This window comes from Periplaneta americana, chromosome 1 (assembly GCF_040183065.1).
Source record: "Periplaneta americana isolate PAMFEO1 chromosome 1, P.americana_PAMFEO1_priV1, whole genome shotgun sequence".
Lineage (NCBI taxonomy): Eukaryota > Metazoa > Arthropoda > Insecta > Blattodea > Blattidae > Periplaneta > Periplaneta americana.
In genome coordinates this window covers 29,051,954-29,068,315 of record NC_091117.1, presented here as the reverse complement: position 1 = coordinate 29,068,315, position 16,362 = coordinate 29,051,954, and the positions used below count along the sequence as shown (strand labels likewise).

General features: G+C 33.4%; 1 protein-coding gene across 2 annotated transcripts; it reads right to left on the bottom strand.

Annotated features, from left to right (window-relative positions):
• Nucleotides 1–1,984: 1,984 nt before the first annotated feature.
• Nucleotides 1,985–12,524, bottom strand: LOC138694328 (peptidoglycan-recognition protein SD-like). 2 transcript variants are annotated; one of them, XM_069817952.1, is made up of 4 exons: nt 12,386–12,524; nt 9,466–9,618; nt 3,720–4,064; nt 1,985–2,300 (listed from the first exon to the last, which is right to left on the bottom strand). In XM_069817952.1, the coding sequence occupies exons 1-4, from the start codon at nt 12,405–12,407 to the stop codon at nt 2,092–2,094; spliced, it is 729 nt and encodes a 242-aa protein (XP_069674053.1). In that variant the 5' UTR covers nt 12,408–12,524; the 3' UTR covers nt 1,985–2,091. The 2 variants fall into 2 exon arrangements, with proteins under 2 accessions (XP_069674053.1, XP_069674046.1); XM_069817945.1 differs by having other exon boundaries at nt 12,308–12,520.
• Between the last annotated feature and the right edge of the window lie 3,838 nt (nt 12,525–16,362).

Below are 16,362 nucleotides of genomic sequence, written 5' to 3'. Positions count from 1 at the left end.
TGTGTGTCAGCCCAGGTTTTTACATTTGTTGGCAAAGAAGGAGGGTATGGTACCTCGTGCTCCCACCATCAGACCTATTACATCAATGTGGGACAGGCTATATTTATCTTTATGCTCGACCAAGCCGAAATGTACTAATTATACACCTGGTAGCTGTCCTTTAATGCATGTCATTAAAGTACACCTACTCATTAAAGTACAGGTCTTTAGCCAATGATAACTCAGCTTACATGTGTTTAGCCAATGACAAGTCAGCTTTGTACCGTTATAAAATCGCAAGTATCGATTATTCTCGGATATGCAATCGAAAGAGAATTAGCGAAATCCAATACTGTCGCAGAAGGTTATGTTCTGTTACTATAATAATTAGCGTTAATTGTAAATAATATTCAAATAAATTCAATTTGTCATCTCGTTTTTCAATGTCGATTTCAATAATCACGTTTAACGGGATTACACAAGGTCAATGACATTATTGTTCCTCGGAAAAAATCAATACTTTCGCGTCTGCGCACATCTCACAATTCACGACCTAGAACAAGGTCACTTCCGATCTTGTCAGATACAAATAAAATGTATACATCTGAATACCGGTAATTTCAAGTTAGAAATATGGTCGAGCATAAAAAGTCGTATGAAACTCGCCTATAATGGTAATTAAGAAACTCGTATGAAAATTATGAAACTCGCTAGCGCTTGTTTCGTAAACATCCATGCTCGCTTTCTTAATTACTATCATTATAGGCTCGTTGCATAATGTGCTATTATAGAACGGGATTGTTGGTTCATAGATCCGTTTCTTTTCACTGTCCACCTCATGCGGTTGATCTGCATGTGTTTCAAATCTGATGGTGGGATCGAGAATGTATGCCGAGTTGTTCTTAATGGCAATGATATCAATTCGCCGAACACTTCCTTGTGTGGCTAATCCCTGCACAGTTTTTCTCCAATCCAAATTCTGCACATAAGTCCACATAACCACGCGAAGTAAACTGACACATGTGTCTCCTTCGGCTATCGAAAGTATTGAAATCACCATGTGTTGAGGATGCGGTAAGTTTTAAACATTTGAAAAATTAACGACTAAAAGAGCAATTTTTTTCTCAAAAAGTAATTGAAAAAATATGAAAAAAGCATGTGTCACATTTTATATACATATATCAGGAATATACACTATCTACCAAAAAGTAATTGGGCATCCAGGATTTTACGTGCTAGATGCCATGTTTCGGCGGCTACTATGCAGTGGTATGCAGACAATAATGTTCACCGGTTGGACTGGCCTGCACAGAGTCCTGATCTCAATCCCATTGAGCACCTTTGAGACGAATTGGACCGGCGATTGAGGTTTCGGGAAATGCGGCCAACTTCCATTGTCCAACTGAAAGCCATATTGCAGGATGAATGGCGACGCATTCCAGTAGATATCCTATACAAACTAGTGGAGAACATGCCTGACAGGGTGGCTGCTGTTATAGCAACAAGAGGTGGTACCACGAGGTTCTAAAGGGGCAAAACAGTGCCCAATTACTTTTTGGTAGATAGTGTATTAAGTAATTATGTAAAGTTTGAAAATTGGGACAATTATTAAAATTCAGTATTAAAAAAAACAATAAAAATTAATTATAAGTAAACTAATTGGAATATGTTGTTGTCTAGTGCCTTGCATTTGACAATAGGCTTTTCACAGAACTGGATCCTGATTACTTCTCGTTGACTAAAAGCTAAAAGAAAAATCACGTCGAGTTAAGGCTGGTTCACAATAAACCAGGAACGGAAACGACAACGAGAATGAGAACGGAAATAATGTTAAAATAAATGTATTTAAATGTGAGCATTCACAATAGTTAATTGTGAATGCTCACATATAAATACATTTATTTTAACATGATTTCCGTTCTCGTTCTCGTTTCCGTTCCCGGTTTATTGTGAACCAGGCTTTATTATGACTAACATTGTAGTTTTTAAATTACAATTCTCGAAATAAACTTCAAATATTTATCGGCATTTTTATTCACATCAGTTTTACTTATTTTATTACGAAATTTAACATTTTCGAGCAGGTTGCACAAGATTATAAAAGTCATGTAGCTAGCAAGACGTCATGTAGCAGTGCTTCCAGTGGGCCCACGATCTGATGATATCGTACAGCTCCTGGCTAGACTTGTCTGTTTCAGACACCTGACGATTTCCTAATAATGTGTAGTGCGATGAGAGCTTCCCGCTTTTGAAGGATTTTATAATCAATTCCTTCGCTTCATTCAGTTGGATGTCTGGAGGTGCAGTCTCGTCAAAAGTGCCTGGAAATTGAGAATTATATAAATAGTTAATGTGTTGTAGTACAATTACTACAATTAAGATACAGGGTTAGTTAAAAGTCCCGCACCACCTAAACAACTTTTGAAGCATATGGTTTAGTGACATGAAACTTGGTATGTGAGGATATATTTTATTTTTGAATAGTGCTCATTAAGAGCTTTTCAAAAAGTACCCACACTCGATACTTCTGTACAAATTCAGTGTTGCTAAGTCAAGAAAACAGAAAAGTGTATCGAATATTAAAATAATAAAATACTCCTTCCTTAACAAAAACAAAACAAAGCTAGCTCACCGTCTAAATTCTGTGTTCAAACTGGTAGCCCTCAGCTGCTTTACAATGTGTCACTCGATCATAGAAACCATTTAAGGAATGATTTAACTAGGCTTTAGAAATATCTTGCACCACTTCCATTTTTATTTAGCAACACTGAATTTGTGCAGAAGTATCAAGTGTGGGTACTTTTTGAAAAGCTCTTAATGAGCACTATTCAAAAATAAAATATATATATATATATATATATATATATATATATATTGGGTGTTCCATTTAAAATAAGAGAGTTGGAGTTACTTCCGGTTAAACCGGAAGCAGAAAAAACTCGGTAATACCGTTATTGAGTTCTTAGCATATGGTTATCCCCACATACTAAGTTTCATGTCACTGAACCATATGCTTCAAAAGTTATTTAGGTAGTGCATTTATTATTTTAATATTCGATACACTTTCCTGTTTTCTTGACTTAGCAACACTGAATTTGTACAGAAGTATCAAGTGTGGTAATTTTTGAAAAGCTCTTAATGAGCTTTATTCCAAAATAAAAATATATATTGGGTGTCCCATTTAAAATAAGAGAGTTGGATTTACTTTCGGTTAAACCGGAAGCAGAAAAAACTCGGTAATACCATTATTGAGTTCTTAGTATATGGTTATCCCAACATACTGTCCGCATCTCACGAGAAGATCCGAGCAAGGAATGCGAGTTTTTCCCCCACTCTTATAACCTACCCCCAACACGGAAGCGGCTGGCCATTGACTGAGTCTTGTTTGTCCCAGCCGGCCAATGACATCACCCCCATCCACCTGCTCCTTCAAGAACGCCGAGTTACTGGCTTACTCTTTCCTCTTACCCCGCAAGGACCATACTCCCCTCCCAGGGATCCTCTCGTGAAATTTGGACAGTACCAAGTTTCATGTCACTGAACCACATGGTTCAAAAGTTATTTAGGTGGTGCGACACTTTTAACTAACTCTGTACATACAGCAGTTTTGTTCATATTTCGCTGCAGCGTCTGCTGAGATTCGGAATAACTGTTAGCCTCTTTTCTGCAGTCACATGACTATTGACGACAGTGAGGAGGGAGAAGTGCGTCATTGAAAGCACTGTTTTGTCTGCCTTTACCTATTAACGCTATGCCCAGGGACTTGTCGTCGAAGTGTTCAGCGAATTCACCCTGCACACTCCAGCCGCGTCCCTCGTACACCTTCCCGTCGCCTCCGACCATGAAATTGAAGGCGATGTCCGTGAAGTTGTACTGGTCCATGTGCACCGCCTGCAAGTCGTGAAGAATCTGGCAACACTCAGTGGTGTTGTTGCAGGTCTTGGTGCCGGTCTGGAAGATGATCACATGAGTGGGCGGGGGGTGTGGGAGTGCCACCTTGCCCCTAGGGTCTCTGGCCAGCCACAATGAACGCTGCACGTAGCGGTATGGTGTGTGTAGCACCACCTCCCTCCTGGACAGAGAGGCTGTAAACAAATAATGTCAGATAACAGGGGCGAATGCTAGTCACGAAAGTTAGGCTTGCTCTTTTATTCATAGCGGAAGATGGGAGGATATAGCTAATAATTTATAAGTAATAAAAATAATCAGACCCACATAAATAATTTATTTTATAATTATGAAATCATTATGAGTCATGGGTCATATTCGCTTATCAGATGTAGAAGTTCGATATAATATAACAAACATGGCCAACAAAACAGTTTATTTAGTTTTTTCGACCCTGCCAACCAATGCACATTGTTGTATTGAGCTGCACTGAACGAGCGCACATATTCTCTATAATGTCTGTCTTCTCTTGAATAGTCTTCGGGAAAATGGATTTAATAATAAGGTTTCAATAACACACAATTCCGAACTCATTGCAATACTTCAAATTAATGTTTAAGAATTAATAATACATGCATTCCGCTCATACAATTACATTGCACTCGCAAATCACAGCACATTCCCGCTGTCAATACTGGTCTGTGTAACGTTAAATAGTCGTTGGTGTAGCTCTCGGACCAGAACTTCTAAGAACGTATAACAGAAGCATGTGTGCCTAGGACGGACTAAGGAGGAAGGCACTTGCGCGCGCATCATATTCTCGCTGGTGCAACAACACATTACAACTAGTAAACATCAGGCCAACAAACAACTAAATTCCAAGCAGAGACAATTGTTTTTAACACGATAGTTTTGATTTTAAATTGACTGAATGACGTACTTTTGGCATATTTACCGTCTTTATAGTATGATTTACAAAACTGAACCTATGTGTACTCTGACTGGCATTTAACTGTTGAGCTGCACAACTGAAGTCTGTTAAAAATTTTAAATTAAATTAATACAGTTTTGTAACTTACTTTCCCATTGTTGATAGGACTGCTAATTTTCAAATAACTCTGATGTTAAAGGGATTACTGAACATGTGTTTAAATCTCTATTGTTGAAATGTATTTTTAAAAGTTAATGGAATTTTGTTTTGTTTTATTGTTAAACCTAATATAATATGGACTGTTTTATATGAAATATGGAAAATATATGGAAATTAACGAAAATATGTACTAAACTCTAAAATATGGAAAAATATGGAAAATAAAAGTAGGATTTTTCAACCCTACACATTGTGAAACATAAAGATAATGCAAAATATAAATTATATTAGCTTTATAAGTAAATATGTATTTACATATAAATCCTTTCCCTGGTGATAAGGGTCAAAAATAGGTTACTTACATTCTGTAAATAAGCTACAATATTAGAGGGTATAATTTATCTGAAAATAGGCTGATCAAGAGATAGTAAATATGTAAATACTGTAAATATTTTAATGCTAGAATATGTAAATAGATTCTTGTACTTCATAGGTTAGGAATAGGAAAATAAGTTAGATTAAGAAGGACCAATATTATCTTGGCAGTTACACATAGTAGATGAACTACACTAGTCCATATTTAATCTAGAATGGCAACATAATAATATATAATGTAAATGGATTATGTACTTGAAGGTAAACCTAGGCATGTAGTATTACTTTCCATTTGTAATGGAACATGCTGCTCAAAAAAGGAATACATACATACATACATACATACATACATATTCTCGCTATTTCTACGTCTTTCCTGTAGCTCCGAGAAACGAGCAAGCGTTGCGATACTTGCGGCGTGCAACATGCGGATGGTATTACGTCTATACAATATTCCAAAAATCAAAATAAATTTTAATGTGTGTGTGTATCTAATGCTCTGGATTTAACAATGAAGTCATCATCCTTCTTGCTTCCCAATATTTTGATGGAAGGTCCACAAATGTCCTAAGAGTTTCACAATTAGCCAGAATTTTAATGTTCATAATCCCATTTTGAGAAATACACATTCTACGAAAATATTGGGCTTGCGCAGCAAGCATAGCATGCCCTGAGAGATCGCCCCTGTCAGATAATGAAGCAGGGAATAAAGTAGAAGACAATTTATGCTTCCTCTAGCTGTAGCTACTATGTATACTGCTTCTCCGATTTAGTAGAATGCGTTTGAGTCTAAAGAAAGCAGCAAAACACTACAACGTGGTCTGTTGTGACGAGAATCCAAGCCCCAGCATACCGGTGAGGCATCGTGTCACAAAACATTCACGCCTAAGTATTTTTGACGAAGTAAATATATACATCGTGTCCCGCTTAGAGGGATCGAGAAATAAGTGCTAATTTAAAGTATAAATAACGGTTTATAACATAACTTTTTGTATAACTTGGTGTAAAAACTCTCCGAGTTTCGGAAAATGGTCAGTGCAACTCGATGTCTGCGCCTCGAGCTACCCTGAAGACATCCAAAAGGTATTCAACCTTTTGCCAAGCGTTTCATAACATTTGTGGAATGATAAGTGCAGCTGCATTTATAATGCATTGTCTCAGTTTTTCCAAAGTGTCAACTATACCACGTTGGTACACAACATTCGTCATAAATCCCCAGAAAGAGGACAATGGACATCAAGTCGGGTGACTTAGGTGGCCAGACAAGGGTTCTCCTTGTTGCTGAAAAATCGATCCTGGGGGAGTTGATCAACAACAAAAGTTCTGCACATGATCAGATACACATTCCCTTTGATTGTCGCCTCGATGAAGGAGAATGGTTCAATGACGGAATGTTCTACTAAATGGCGCCAGGCTTATTTCCACGATAAACGTTACAGCGCATGCGCATCAACATGCAACCATTGGTGCATAAACTTGGACAGTTTCTGCTTCTTGTCAGTTGTAAATCAAAACAATATCTTCATCAGATTTTAAATGGTGAGCATTTATTTCTCGATTCCTTAAGCGGACAAGGTGTCTTATTCAACACCTAGAAAACGACGCAAATATTAAGGATATTTCTGGAGAGTTTAAGGTAATGTTTATTTATTTATTTATTTATTTATTTATTTATTGTATTTTATAGATTAGATAATTCTAGGAAATAAAATTAATTTGTATTAACGTTGTATCAGATTCATTTTTTTACAATGAATTAACAACTCTTAAATACCAACTCCCGTAAGATCGATGTTTTCCTGTCCATAATATTCGACTTTCATAGATAGATAGATGATTTTAATGTCATTCAGCGATTTACAGCTATAAACGTCAGAGTATATATATATATGAATCGGTCATTGCAAAAAGGTCATGAGTCAACTTTTTTACGAAAATGAGTTATGCAATGAACATTGTGATGTAGGGGTAGCCCGACCAGTCTATGTAAGAAGATCATGAATAAACTTTCAAACAGTGCTGAAATCGAAGCTTGAAATTTCCACTTCTTGCAGAAAAGTCACGAGTCTGGCTTTTTGGTTGGATGTGCAGTATTTCCATGTCATTTCCAGAAACTCAACACACGAGAACAATATGAAATATACAGACACACGAAAACACACCCCAACGATATTCTCAACACACAACTCAATTTCGAAACACATACACTCTTTGACTCTACACTACGAACGCACCCACATAGGAAACAAGAGGCGCCAAGACCAACAATGACCAGTTCCGAAGATGACCGAAAATAGGTCGAAACATGTTAACAAGATACGTCAATAATATTTAACACAAGAAAGTTCTTATCATACATATTCCGAAATGATACAGTGTTAAAAGTTGTGTAATCAAGATGTATAAAAAGTATCATATAAGCATGGGTCCTATTCTCAATATTTACAGAGTTAAGAAAAAACGTATTTTACAAACAACTTTAAATTAGTGTAACTCTGAAAATATTGAGAATAGGAACTATGATTATATTACATTTTTTTTTTGTTCGAAATGTCTTCAGAAATAACCTCCGTAAAGGACGGTAAATCCTTGTGAATCACCCTGTATAATATGAAAATAGTACGCATAAAAGTGTTCTCATTTATGGTATATTGGTGCATTAAATAATTTATGTAATTAGAACATTATTTGCTAAAAATATATTTTATTAATTGGTAAAATGTGAACGTTCATTGCAAAAAGGTCATGAGTCATTGATTTTGAAAATGTGTTTTATGCCAAACAAAAAATTTTTAATGAAAAATTTATAATGCAATATTTTCCTCGATAACGCTTTAATCATTGACAGTCGTATGAGAATTAAAAATTAGGTAGTTTATGCTCTAGGTAGTTTTTTCTTTCTCCTGTAAAATTTCAGTTTCTTGACTCATGACCTTTTTGAAATGACCGATTCATATATATAATACATGGCTACTACAGTATGAATAGGCTAAATGTAAGAATAAAATAAAAAATAAATATATAATCACCAGATAATCACAAAAACTGGTTAAAAATTTTAAAAGAAATAGTATAAAATCAGGTTAAAATGTACAGATTTGTCAATTACATGAGGTTAAAACAAATAGTATCTAAAACGCAATATTGCTAAAATCATTGACACTATAGAGTGGATTTGCCATCAATGTCCTTCTCATCATCCTTCTGAAAGTAAAATATGACGTGTTTCTTATATGCAGTGGCAAAGATTTATAAAGTTTATAAGATATGGAAATAAAACTATTGCTTGTAGTACTATATTTATACTTGGTGAAATATATGTCAAGTCTGGAACGGGTAGAATAATTATGAATGGATGAACAAGTAGGAAGATCATGCTCATTACGCTTAACATACAGAAGGTAATCGAGAACAAACATTGACGGCAACGTAAGTATCCCTAGTTGTACAAAAAGTGGTTTACAATGAGTTCTAGAAGAGACACCACAAATAATTCTCACTGCTCTCTCTTGATGGATAAACAACTTAGAAACCGAAGTATGGTTGCCCCACAAAAGAGTCCCGTAACTTAAGTGACTGTAAATATGGGCATAATAAACTGTAAGTAAAGAATTATAACATAATGTTTGTCTGAGGATTCGTAACATGAAAATTCCTTTATTAATTTTATTAACATATTTTACCGCTTGTCGATTGCAGGGGACTTGTTATGTCTAAGTAGGTGAACATTGACTCTCTCCTTGCATATCGACAGAGAAGTGCATTTACTTAGCTTACATCAGAACTGATAGTTTTTGCGAGGTATAGGACAACACGAGAATAAAAGTGGCTGAAATAAATCCATAGAGCAATATAATTTCTACACAAGACAGCAATGTCATTTACTATTGGAATAGGCTATTTTATTTGTAACTAAATGATAAGGCCAATATATCACGAACTCTCGATAAGTTTATGTAAAGGTTTCCCAAGACATTAAAGTTAATTTAGAAATTCCTCCAGGATAAAACAGTTAAACAGCACTATTTAACTCTAGCAGAAAAAAAGAGGAATATGACAATGATGATATTGTGTGGAGTAAAACTTTTATCTTTAACATAATGAACACATGTTGTGAAATTCTGTGTACTCACCGTGAATATCAATGTAAGCGAGGAAACCTATGAAGCCAGTAACAATTATGACACATGTCAGCAACACGCATAGTTCTGCCAACTTTATTTTAATTCTGGGCCACTGGCGGTAGTTCCCCTCAAGTAGCGGCCATGTGTCTTCTTTGAGGTTATCTATCGGGAGAAATTGTACCAATATGTAAGTAATTACAATAGTCATTGTAATGCAAAGTATAAGAGAAGCAAGTACATTAATTTTAATAGGAATATGTATGAGCATTATTTTTCGTTGAAAATGCGATCAATTCTTCTTGTGAAGATATGATTTAATCTAATAACTTGTATTATACTCTGTTTTTTATACAGAAAGAAATTCTCCGCCGTTGTGAGTGTGCTACTTGGTACTGTATGCTGCTCGATAGGATGTTCCTACAACACGTTAACGTTCTTTGTTATCCTACCTCAGTCTAGGACTGTTTATAATCTCTAGTTAAGTTCAGCTTTTAAACACGTCATTTACGATTACTTTTCATTCAAGATGATGGATATTGTGATTGGTGCTCTGTTGTTGATGTACTTAGTAATTATTTTATATTTAATAGGTGGTAGACATTACGTACACTCTGATACCAAGGAAGTCGTATGTGTCGTGTTTATATGACAATACAAGGAATGGAATACAATTTTCGTTAGACATTTTTGGAAAGAATATTTAAAGCGACGGGTGTCTCTAAAATTGCGGTATATAGGCTATTTACATGAAAGAAAATGAATCGGAAGAAAAGCGCTTCCAAGAAAACGTATTCGCAACTTTCCTGTGACATTGGAAACAATTAATCGGGAAGCTTTAAGACGGACAGTGCTTGCTTTATATAAAGAAGCTTCATACCCAGTTTAGACGATATTTTGCCGGAAGCTCGCAAAATACAAAACAACTTAAAATTTCACGTTCTTCACTACAGAAAGTACTAAAAGCCATTGAATTCCAGTATGAAGCAGAAATGAGGACAATACAAAGATCATCTTTGGTCTGCTGTAGGCCTACTATTCTCCTGGCTAGACGCTTTTCCAACCCACACCAACTGACTATGCTAAGGTTCGCTGTGCATTCGTGTTGCGAGCAGACAACCCCACTGGTGTCCGAACCAGTCTCCTTCGCTATGAAATGGTAATGATATGGAGATTTTGACGTAGTGACGTAGATGCCTAACATAGGGAAGCGGGAGAGCCCCGAGAAGTCTTCGTGAAGGAAGTTTTAGGTACCAAAAGAAAAATGAAGTAGGAAGAATTTACGCCCTGCTACCGAAATGGAGAAAGGACGAGGAAAAATGTTTCTTTAGTAATGAAATGGTATATTGTCAAGTGTGTGAAAAGAAAAGAAGTTTTAAAGTTGAAAGATAGGGTTTTCCATTAAGTTTCTTATTTAACGACCCTTTATCAACTACGAGGTTATTTAGCGTCGAAGGAATTAGTGATAGCGAGGTCGTTATTTGGCGAAATGAGGCTGAGGATTTGCAGTATGTTTACCTGACATTCGCCTTACTGTTGGGGAAAACCTCGGAAAAAGCCAACCAGGTAATCAACACAAACAGAAATCGAATCCACGCCGAGCGCAGCTCCCGATCAGCAGACAAGCGCTCCTATCGCCGGTGGATAAAACATAGCTCCTCACAATTTTTCGTCTTCGATTGGCTTATAAACTGTTTTTTAAGGACTGCACCCCGTTTTTTTGGTACTGGTTTTTGAAAGTATTTTTGGTATTTTACTTTATTGGTGCTCGTCTTTTCGCGTGTCTTGTATGCAAATTATACTATTACCAATAATATTGCTTTGTTACTATTTCTATATTGCCATTTCAACAATATTATTCATAGTACAAAAATATGTTATATTTGGCCAGAATATAACAGCAACTCAAGAAATACTTTTGCTAAGCAGTAGGCCTACTTTTTGTGAAATAAAATAACTTGCTTAGCATGAATTATAATATTAAATAATAATAATAATAATAATAATAATAATAATAATAATAATAATAATAATAATAATAATAATAATAATAATAATAATAAAAATAATAATAATAATAATAAAATAATAATAATCTTACGAAGAATATCTCCATAACAGTAGGTGAAATGGAAGTAGGCCTACAATCTGTATCGTTCTACATCGCAATAATGATTGCCAGGTTTGCCAACTTAAAATGTCTTATCCTTAAGCAAGAAAAAAATCATTCCACATAATATATTATCTTTTTTGTTGTCCGCACATATATCCCATACAGTCTCCGCTTTCAAATAGTTCCTACAAAACTAGTAATGTAGTTCTAGTTTAAAGATACGACAAATTTTCGACACAAATGTATTGACAATTCATTTATCTTAATTTTAGTTCTTTTTAAAGGCAGAAAAAAAGTGGTGTCGTATATCATGCACTACTATAACTCCGGTCTCCTTTGATGAGAACCAGTTATTTGTTTAGTTAACTGTCCGAAGACAGGTTGGAACCTCATAAGACACACCAATAAGGCATTATTTTTATAAGACGAGTAAGCCAGGAGATAATGGGTTGATACTGGGGTAGGGTTGCCAGTTCCTTTCCCCCTCCATTGCATACGTCACTAACTAATAACATATTACACTAATCAGGCGTTCTTAAGTTTAATCTAGGCAACGTGTTAGTAATTTATATAATTTGTATGACGACGCTTTTGAGTTACAGGTTATTTTTCTCTCAAAATTCTACAAGATTTACCTTGATATCGTTAACGACAAGTCATCACTTGGCCAAAATACTGTAGGTTCATTGAGGGGAAATATTAAGTAATATTTCGAGTCTGTTTTGAAAAGTAAGTACTTACGTTTTTCAGAAAAACGGGTTTCCTGATCATCGCTACACGTGAGGACCATTGCTACGTGTTGTCCAGAAATGCGATTACCTGAGAAGCGTTTGTTATTCATTTTGGTCCCCTTGAACGCGCTCCGTTCTCCTCCACTCTTCGTTCTGTTTGCAAATCGATATTACTTAAGAGTACTCAGCCAAACACTTTTGTTCCAGATTAGATATTAGTCTATGTTTCGTCATCAAAACAAATAATAAATGGCAGCGTTATCTTGTGTCCAAACAAAATCAAACGATACCGGTACGTCACATCCGCTACGTAAAAACAAGATTGACTAGGAGGCGTTTGTTTGTTTCTTGTATTATAATATTATAGATTGAACAATATTTGATTTATCTATTTATTTATTTATATTTTTATTTATTAATTATTTAATTAATTTATTCATTTATTCATTCATGCATCCATCATTCACTCATTTATTCGTTTATTTATTTACTTATTTATTTATTCATTCATAGTGTTCTGCCCAAGGGCAGGTCTTTCACTGAAAACCCAGCATTCTCCAGTCTTTCCTATTTTCTGCCTTCCTCTTTGTCTCCTCATATGATCCATATATCTTAATGTTGTCTATTATCTGATATCTTCTTCTACACCGAACTCTTCTCCCGTTCACCATTCCTTCCAGTGCATTCTTCTTATTTATTTATTTATCTTGCTCGGTTATTTATTTATTTATTTATTTATGTCGCTCTCTTATTTATTTATTTATTTATGTCACTCGCCTATTTATTTATGTTGCTCGCTTATTTATTTATTTATTTATGTTGCTCGCTTATTTATTTATTTATTTATTTATGTCACTCTCTTATTTATTTATTTATTTATTTATTTATGTTGCTCGCTTATTTATTTATTTATGTTGCTCGCTTATTTATTTATTTATTTATTTATTTATTTATTTATTTATTTATTTATGTCGCTCTCTTATTTATTTATTTATGTTGCTCGCTTATTTATTTATTTATTTATTTATGTTGCTCGCTTATTTATTTATTTATTTATTTATGTTGCTCGCTTATTTATTTATTTATGTTCCTCGCTTATTTATTTATTTATTTATGTTGCTCGCTTATTTATTTATTTATGTTGCTCGCTTATTTATTTATTTATTTATTTATGTCGCTCTCTTATTTATTTATTTATTTATTTATGTTGCTCGCTTATTTATTTATATTGCTCGCTTATTTATTTATTTATGTTGCTCGCTTATTTATTTATTTATTTATATTGCTCGCTTATTTATTTATTTATATTGCTCGCTTATTTATTTATTTATGTTGCTCGCTTATTTATTTATTTATGTTGCTCGCTTATTTATTTATTTATGTTGCTCGCTTATTTATTTATTTATGTTGCTCGCTTATTTATTTATTTATATTGCTCGCTTATTTATCTATTTATGTTGCTCGCTTATTTAATTAATTAATTTATTTATTTATTATTTGATTTACTTATTTATTCATTTATATTTTTATTTATTTATTCATTACTTAATTAATTTATTCATGCATGCATCCATCATTCACTCATTTATTCGTTTATTTATTTACTTATTCATTCATTCATAGAGTTCTTAATTTATTCATTTATTCATTAATGTATCCATCATTCACTCATTTATTCGTTTATTTATTTACTTATTTATTCATTCATTCATAGTGTTCTTCCCAAGTGCAGGTCTTTCACTGCAATTTATTTATTTATTTATTTATTTATTTATTTATTAATTTATTTATGCCCTTTCTCATATTTATTTCGCTCGCTTATTTATTTATGTTGCTCGCTTAATTAATTAATTTATTTATTATTTGATTTACCTATTTATTCATTTATATTTTTATTTATTTATTCATTATTTAATTAATTTATTCATTCATGCATCCATCATTCATTCATTTATTCGTTTATTTATTTACTTATTTATTCATTCATTCATAGTGTTAATTTATTCATTTATTCATTCATGTATCTGTCATTTATTCGTTTATTTATTTACTTATTTATTCATTCATTCATAGTGTTAATTTATTCATTTATTCATTCATGTATCTATCATTTATTCGTTTATTTATTTACTTATTTATTCATTCATTCATAGTGTTAATTTATTCATTTATTCATTCATGTATCTATCATTTATTCGTTTATTTATTTAGTTATTTATTCATTCATTCATAGTGTTAATTTATTCATTTATTCATTCATGTATCTATCATTTATTCGTTTATTTATTTACTTATTTATTCATTCATTCATAGTGTTAATTTATTCATTTATTCATTCATGTATCTATCATTTATTCGTTTATTTATTTAGTTATTTATTCATTCATTCATAGTGTTAATTTATTCATTTATTCATTCATGTATCTATCATTTATTCGTTTGTTTATTTATTTACTTATTTATTCATTCATTCATAGTGTTAATTTATTCATTTATTCATTCATGTATCTATCATTTATTCGTTTATTTATTTAGTTATTTATTTATTCATTCATTCATAGTGTTAATTTATTCATTTATTCATTCATGTATCTATCATTTATTCGTTTATTTATTTAGTTATTTATTCATTCATTCATAGTGTTAATTTATTCATTTATTCATTCATGTATCTAATCATTTATTCGTTTATTTATTTACTTATTTATTCATTCATTCATAGTGTTAATTTATTCATTTATTCATTCATGTATCTATCATTTATTCGTTTATTTATTTACTTATTTATTCATTCATTCATAGTGTTAATTTATTCATTTATTCATTCATGTATCTATCATTTATTCGTTTATTTATTTACTTATTTATTCATTCATTCATAGTTTTCTTCCCAAGTGCAGATCTTTTACTGCAATTTATTTATTTATTTATTTATTTATTCATTCATTTATTCAACACGTTCGATCATTTGCAATCTGTCTAGAATACCCAATAAGTAAACGGAAATTTGAAGATACACCATGACTAATATAGTATTATAATGCTGATGACAAATATCAATATCAGTATTTGTAGTAAGAACAGTCTCAACAATAAAATATGAAATACCGTATATGACATTCATTTCTGTATGTACGATGCATACTTGTTAAGTAACAGAATGACTAAACTTTTTTATTTGAAATAATAATATGATACAAAATTTGAATGACACTGATCTCATGCATAATGCCAAGTTCTGCGCAGATACATTATGTACGACAAATAGATTTGTGCAGCATCTCCGAGAGACAAATAAGTAGGCTATGTGTTCGGAACTTTCACAGAGAACCCAAAAGTGACAACAATCCGTGAACTAGCAGTCTCTCTTACAGTAAAAAATCACTTCCTTTTATTCAGTTATCTGGAAGTTTGTACAGCTCTGATGTTGTTTCTGACACTCCTGTTTCAACTACAAGTGCAGGATCTTCACTTTCCAGACAAAATATTAAAAAGCTATCTGAGAAGTTCTGTATGTCAGGAAAGATTGAAAAGTTTATCGAGCACTTCGTGGCTAGGAAGATGGATTTCGAAAAAGTAATAGATAACTTTGTCGAGGTCAAAGCAAGAAGGAAACAGTTTTTTTAGTGGGTTATTTTACGATGCTTTACCAACTGCTCTGGTTATCTAGCGTCTGAATGATATGAAGGAACCAGGTGGCCCGGGTTCGATTCCTGGTCGGGGCAAGTTACCTGGTTGAGGTTTTTCCGGGGTTTTCCCTCAACCCAATATGAGCAAATGCTGGGTAACTATCGGTGCTGGATCCCGGACCCATTTCACCGGCATTATCACCTTCATTTCATTCAGACGCTAAATAACCTGAGATGTTGATACAGCGTCGTAAAATAACCTACTAAAAAAAGATATGAAGGAAGGTGATAATGCCGGCGAAATGAATTTAAAGTCCAGCGCCGAAAGTTATCCATCATTTGCTCTTAATGGGTTTAGGGAAAACCCCGGAAAAACCTCAACCAGGTAACTTGTCCCAACCAGGATTTGAACCCCGGTCTGCTCGTTTCACAGTAG

Bases quoted from the DNA above. Each gene is read 5' to 3' on its own strand.
- LOC138694328 (XM_069817945.1), bottom strand. From the start codon at position 12,407: ATGAATAACAAACGCTTCTCAGGTAATCGCATTTCTGGACAACACGTA. The intron at 9,619-12,307 runs GTAAGTACTTAC...TTCTCCCGATAG, and splicing joins AACCCGTTTTTCTGAAAAAC to ATAACCTCAAAGAAGACACA. The intron at 2,301-3,719 runs GTAAAGGCAGAC...CTCAATTTCCAG, and splicing joins CCTGGGCATAGCGTTAATAG to GCACTTTTGACGAGACTGCA.